This window comes from Brachyistius frenatus, unplaced genomic scaffold (assembly GCF_029030835.1).
Source record: "Brachyistius frenatus isolate BFR_SWC_R1_liver_20210118 unplaced genomic scaffold, ASM2903083v1 Contig_306, whole genome shotgun sequence".
Classification (NCBI taxonomy): Eukaryota; Metazoa; Chordata; class Actinopteri; family Embiotocidae; genus Brachyistius; species Brachyistius frenatus.
In genome coordinates, this window is record NW_027210905.1 from 278763 (window position 1) to 286081 (window position 7319).

Consider the following 7319-nt stretch of genomic DNA (forward strand, 5'->3'; position numbering starts at 1 on the left):
GTCAAATAAGGACATAAGGAAGTTTATTGTCATTGTAAAAGAAATACAATGTAATGTTTAATAGAAATGCCTATTGTTTTTCTGATCTCGTGTTTATTCTGACAATAAAGCTTTGTGACTGTAAGAGCACCAGATTCACACTGAAGTCTGAAGCAACAAACAGACTGTTCATTGAGGCTGCAGAGCGACGTGACCGACATCTTAAGTTAAAGTCTTCATTGCCTTAATTGAACATTCATAGTTACAGGGGTTGAATGTAACTGAGTACATTAACTCAAATATTTAAAATCCAGAAATCTTGAAACGCTTCAATTACAAAAGATCAATTTACATATTTATACATTGAATATTTTCATTTTATATTAAACCCACTTCTACTTTACTGTATTACACAGACAAATATAAGGTGACGTCATCTAATATGACATAACTCTGCCTAAAAATTAAACAACACCGCTTTGACCAGCTGCAACAAAATATTTGTTTTCTGTAGAAAGCGGAACTAACAAGTTAATCCACCGCATCAGCCGGAACGTCATTATGTGACATCCGGGCGGAAGTGAAAATACAGCCGGCCGTAGCTTTCCGCTAAGTGGTAAATGTGGACCTCCCGGAAAATTGGCTTTGTTGTCGTATCGTAGTTAAATATTTCATTTATTGAAGCAACAATGAATTCAGTTCAGTATCTGAGAGATTTTATCAGCGAGCGACTGACAGCTGCTGTCGAAGAAATATTCACCGTGTTTGAAAAAACCATCGTTCAGTACGAGGAAGAGATCAACCGGCAGGACAGACTGCTGAACAACATGCTGAATCCCGAGATAAAGTTACACAGAACAGGTCTGTAACACTTATATAGGATGTGAGCTAACAAAAAAACAACAACAACAACAACCAAAGGATCGTGCTGCGTTGTGCTTAATTAATTCGGTGTTCCTGAGCCCATGCAGTGATTTCCGATAGAGATTTGTGTCCCCGTGTGTACAAGACACGGGGAAACCGGCTGGAGTAGAAGATTCTTTAAGATTGTTTAAAAAGCTGAAATGTAGGATGCAGCTGAAGTTTTAAGCAATTCTAGTTGCTATATATTTTTCTCAGGAAGACCAGAAAGAAGAGTATTGCGATAGTCAATCCTTCAGGGACTAAAAGCGTGTCTTGGACGCTCTTTTTATACCCATCATGTTACTGACCAGTTGACAATTAACATAATTACTTTTTTTTTTCACCCGTTTATTTTGTTATTTCTTCAAGCGTTACGCAACTTTTCCAGTCTTATCTTGCCCCTGTTTTGAAGTCTGTTGCTGGTCTCAAATTCAGAATGAACATTTATATGTGTATATAAAACAATAAAAAAAAATCTTAGTTTAAACATTTGATTTGTTGTATTTTCAATAAAATATGGGTTTACGTTATCTGAAAATATTTTGGTTGTTGAATAAAATAAACAAACAGATCCCTGCTGCTGGTTAGAACTAGAATATCTTTATTAATCCCCCAGTGTATTTAGAATTGAGAAAAGTCGAATCTAATCTTTTGTCAGATGTCTTTTTGTATCATCACATTAGTAACCTTTTCCTTCTCGTCCCTTTTGTTCCTCCAGTCGTCCCACAGCAACATGTCTGCATGGAGGAGGAGGTTCTCGCTGACCAGCAGCTCTGTAAGCAGGAAAGGAACTCCAGTCTGGACCAGGAGGAACCAAAACCTCCACAGATTGAAGAGCACCAGGAGGAACTAGAACCTCCACAGATTAAAGAGGAACAGGGGGAACTAGAACCTCCACAGATTAAAGAGGAACAGGAGGAACTAGAACCTCCACAGATTAAAGAGGAACAGGAGGAACTAGAACCTCCACAAATTAAAGAGGACCAGGAGGAACTAGAACCTCCACAGATTAAAGAGGACCAGGAGGAACTCTGCATCAGTCAGGAGGGAGAGCAGCTCGAACTGAAGCAGGAGACTGAAACCGTCATGGTGACTCCTATTTATAAGGAAAGTAACCACAGTGAACCAGAACCAAACGGTGACCAGCTCCTCCCTCTCAACTCTCCTGTAGCCGAGAGCCGAGGTCGGAGAGGGAGCCGGCACGAAGACTCGGGATCAGCCGGAAATGCGGTACTGAAGCCGAAGAAAAGACGTCTCAGAGACAGAAATCACGGTAACGAAGGAGACGTCTCTCCCGCGTCAGAGAGTCACTGTGACACTGAAACGGATGAAAGTTCTCTAAAATGTAACATTTGCAGAAGAGTCTTTAAATGCAAGTCCGACGCGAAGAGACATTACAGGATGCACACGGGCGAGAGGCCGTTTCCCTGCAACACCTGCGGCAAAACATTTGCTCTGCAACAACACTTGAAAGCTCACGTGAGAACTCACACGGGCGAGAAGTTGAAGTCCTGAAACGACTTTATCGAGAAATATATCTTGATACGAAGCTTGAAGAAACATTTAAAGGTTCATTCGGGTTCAAATTCGATCTTTCAGATTTCCACAACAATCTTGTGGGTTTATTGGTTGTCAGATGACTCTTAATAATATCTGGTTTCAATCTCAGGCAAGACAAACTTTCTTTTCTCTCCTCACCTCCATCATGATGTTTTTTATGTGTTCAATAAACTCGACGGAACAAGAAATCTACTCACATTTTCTTTCATTTCATGTCCTGATCTGATGATGTTACGATGTTGAAGCTGAGTAAAACAATCTTCCTGCCAACTGCTCTCTTTTCTTACGTTTAATTTCATGTTTCTACGTATTTCGTGACCGCTTCGAGTTTTTATTGTGTCCGTTTTTTTAAAGGTGACTCAAACAAACTCTAGAAAATGTTTGACACGGAGCTCTGAAAGGCAGTAAATTAATGCACTTTGTTTTTGTTAGGAAAGTTTGAGAACCAAGAATATTTCTGTTGATTATTCAGCCTGATGTTCCGAAACTGATGGATTAAATTATGATTGTAACTACTAATGTTATCAGCCTCAGTGGTGCTGATGCATACAAATAATCAAAGCCTGTTTTTTTTCTGATCTTAAAGCTCTTTTTTTTTTTTTCTAACAATAAAGCTCTGAACACCAGATTCACACTGAATTGAAGCTACAAACAAACTGTTCGTCAAAGCTGCAGATCGACGTGGACGACATGTAAAAGTGAAAGCAGTCGTTGCCTTAATTCAATATTCATATGTTCAGGTGTTGAATGTAACTGAGTAGTTTAGTCTAGTACATTTAGTCAAGTACTCTTAAATACAACGTTGTTGTCTGATGGCTCCGATTTAATCTAAACTACACACACACACACATATATATATATATATATATATATATCATCTTGGAACTCTTCATTTACACAAGATCAGTTTGGATGTATTTATTCATTGAATAATTTCATTTTATATTAAACCTACATCTACTTTGTATTACACAGGCAAATATTCTATGACCTCTGGTCATCTAATATAAAATGACTCCACTTTGACCAGCTGCAACAAAATAATGTTGTTGTTTTTTTCCCCCCATTTGAAGGCGGAACCAAATGTTAACTCAGTGCATCTGCCGGAACTTCCCAGTGTGACATCCGGCGGAAAAGGAAAAGCGGCGGTCGTGGCTTTAAACCGAGTGGACATCGTGAACAAGCGGCTCTCCCGTCGTGTCGCAGATAAATATTTCAGTCGTTGAAGTGACGATGTCTTCAGTTAAGTATTATAGAAAGTTTGTCAACGAGCGACTGACAGCTGCTGCGGAAGAAATATTCAAAGTGTTTGAAAGCACCGTCGTCCAGTACGAGGAGGAGATCGACCGTCAGCGCAGACTGCTGGACATCACCTGGAAACCGGAAATAAGGCTCCACAGAACCGGTCCGTAAAGCGAGAATGGGTTTAATGAAACTTAACACGCGGATCCTCATCGGTGCTCCTCGTTACGTGTATTTTTAAACTGCTTGTATGTGTTTTGTTTTGTAGGTATTGTTTTTTTTGTTGTTTTTTTTTCCTCCACCCCGCGTTGTATTTTAGTTTTGTTTTATTGTGTGCGTGAGTGTGTTTATTTATCCATTGGTCTTATTTTTCGAAAAATAATTCTTTCTATCCATCTTAATTATTTTATACGTATTTGTATTTTTTTTCTTATTGTGTACATGAAAATATCGTAGCAAATCTGTCAGTTTCATTAACGTATCAAAGATTGGTACCCAGCCAGAGACAGAATCCACTATTCCCTTACTTTATATGAAAACATCAGCAGGTGTCTCCTTAGTTGTATTTGTGGATGCAGCAAACGAGCTGTTTTCACGTCCGGTGGTTTTCGGAAGTGTTCCTGAGCCCATGAAATGATTTCCACTAGATATTAATGTTCGTTGTATTTTTTTTTTCCTGCTTTCAAGTATAAGAGGAAAACATCTTCTCATGTTTCGTTATTTATTACAGAAATCTGCTATGACTTCATATGTGAGCGACGTGCTCGACCTGTAGAGCTGATGGTCGTAGATGTAGAGTCCTGCTGATGGTTAAAAACTGGAATATATTTTCTCAGATGTGTTTTTTTATTATCACGTTAGTAACCTTTTCCTCATCTGCCTTCGTCCCTCCAGACGTCCCACAGCAACATGTCTGTAAGGAGGAGGACGTTCTCCCTGACCAGCAGCTCTGTAAACAGGAGAGGAACTCCAGTCTGGACCGGGAGGAACCAGAACCTCCACAGGTTAAAGAGGAAGAGGAGGAACTCTCCATCAGTCAGGAGGGAGAGCAGCTTGTACTGAAGGAGGAGATTGAAACCTTCACGCTGACTCCTTCTGATGAGGAGACTGAAACCTTTATGGCCCCAATTTGTGAGGAAAGTAACCACAGTGAACCAGAAACAAACGGTGACCAGCTCCTCTCTCACAACTCTCCTGTAGCTGAGAGACATGAAGACTCAGGGTCAACTACAAATTCAGAGCTGAAGCCGAAGAAGAAACCTCTCAGAAACAGAAATCCCATTGATAATGAGGACGACTCTCCCATGTCAGAGAGTCAGTGTAACACTGACGCAGGTAAAAAGCCTTTCAAATGTGACGTTTGTGGAAAAGCCTTTAAAACACGTTCCAAAATGAAGAGACATTACACAAGTCACACCGGCGAGAAGCTGTTTTCGTGCGAAACTTGTGGAAAACATTTTAGCACGAACAGCTATTTGACCGTCCACATGAGAATTCACACCGGCAAGAAGCCGTTTTCTTGCAAGACGTGCGGCAAAAGTTTCAACAACAACAGTAAGTTGACCATCCACGTGAGAACTCACACCGGCGAGAAGCCGTTTTCTTGCAAGACGTGCAGCAAAAGCTTTACCAACAATTATTCCTTGACTCTGCACACGAGGACGCACACGGGGGAGAAACCGTACAGCTGCGACGTCTGCGGGAAAAGGTTTAACGTCACGTCAAACTTCAAAACTCACATGAGAAGTCACACGGGCGAGAAGCTGTTTTCGTGCGAAACTTGTGGAAAAAGTTTTGGCACAAAGAGCCATTTGACCATCCACATGAGAAGTCACACCGGCGAGAAGCCGTTTTCTTGCAAGACGTGCAGCAAAAGCTTTAGCAACAATCATTCCTTGACTGCACACGAGGACGCACACGGGGGAGAAGCCGTTTTCGTGCGAAACTTGCGGAAAAAGTTATAGCAAGAACCGCTATTTGACCGTCCACATGAGAAGTCACGCGGACGAGAAGCCGTTTTCTTGCAAAATGTAGTCGAGGTTTTAGTTTGATTCGTCAGTTGACTAGAAGTCGCTCAGGTGTGAAGATGTGTTCTTGCGAAAGACATGTTGTCATGGCGAGTGTCTTGTAGGTTCGGTTAAGAGATGTCGGGGACCGAGCGGCAACCGGCGGTGACATCGCCCGTCGGTTTGTGAACCGTCGTTATGAAGCCTCGAGAATCGGAATTTGGCCGGCGCCATCTTTGGATTACAAGTCGGTAGCGACCATATTTGGGCGAGCTGGGGATCTGACTCGCTCTGATTGGAAACCCACCGATACCACGTCCCGCCCACTGACACTTAACCTGACTGCACCACAGGCCTGTCAATCAAACAGACTCCAGTAAAGAGGTCTGATTTATGACTTTGTCTGAATGTTATACTTTTTTAATCTTATTGTGAATTCTAATGTTGAAGTTGAGGAACTCTCCAGTGCTTCCCTCCAACTGGAGTCTCTTCTTCTTTAAAGCAGCTATTTTTATTTCATATTTCTACGTATCTTTTTGTGATTGTATCGATTTATTTTTGTTTTATAATATTGTTTAAAGCTTTAGAGCTGATTCTAACGTTGTGTTACAAAAGAGCCATTATATATAATTTTTCTTTTGTCAAACAGGATTTATGACGAGAATATTTCTTTCCCTGCTGGTTATTCAGACTGATGTTGATTATTGTACTTATGAGCATGATCAGTCTAAGTCTTAGTAATGCATTCAATGATCAGTGCCTGTTTTTTTATTCAAATCTAATGTATTTATTTTTACAATAAATCTTTGTACGGAGAGATAGAAGTGTCATAAAAGTGAATAAATCTGTTAAAGAATGAGGGAATACATGTGGAAATAAAGAGCGGAATAAATAATGGATTGAAATAAAAATTAAAATAGATAGAAAAAAAAAGTAAACAAAGACTAAGAAGAATCAGAAATGGAGAAACAGCTGAAAATATTTTAATGTCCTCTGCCATGAGTAAAATTTCTGTCCTGGTCAAAGTAGACCACCAAATTATGATGAAGAGGCTTCAGGACTGGGTGAGCATATTGGGTGCAGCACCAGGCTGGTTCTCTCCTCTCCACTGACTTGTGGTGTCCCGCAGGGCTCTGTTCTGGGACCTCTTTTTATTTTCCTCATATCTGCTGGCTGAGGGACAATTCATACAAAATGTAAAAATTCTGTATGTCCTATATGCCGATAACGTGATAACATTCAGACGGATGTTCCCAAGACGATGGATTAATTATTGATTGATTATTGTACCTACGAGCATCTTCAGTCTAAGTGGTGGCAATGCATCCAATTTAGATCATGGGACAAAACCCTGTCTCTCCCAGGCCATGAACAAACCGCTTTTTATTTAACTTTCCCAGCATCAAATCAATGATCAGCAGCACTAATTGGAACTCTGGTTGTCAAAGTGAAAGTATGAACACCTCTTAGGAATAAAGTTCAAAAGAACGGGACTCACGGTGGAGAGGTCTTCCCCCGTCTCTGCTAACTTGACCAAATGACCCCTCAAACCCTTTTCAGACCTGGAGTGAGGCAAACCAAGGAAATGCGATCAGACGCTTTCCAATCCCAAGTCCCTTCTCTCACGTG

General features: G+C 40.7%; 1 protein-coding gene across 1 annotated transcript; it reads left to right on the forward strand.

The window, feature by feature from the left end:
* Window positions 1-650: 650 nt before the first annotated feature.
* On the forward strand, window positions 651-5807 carry LOC138635406 (zinc finger protein 708-like). Its single transcript, XM_069722862.1, is given in 5 exon segments — window positions 651-840; window positions 1601-2396; window positions 3627-3847; window positions 4579-5596; window positions 5598-5807. Coding segments are annotated over 5 exon segments (2328 nt in total). The 5' UTR covers window positions 651-668; the 3' UTR covers window positions 5719-5807.
* The last annotated feature ends 1512 nt before the right edge of the window (window positions 5808-7319 follow it).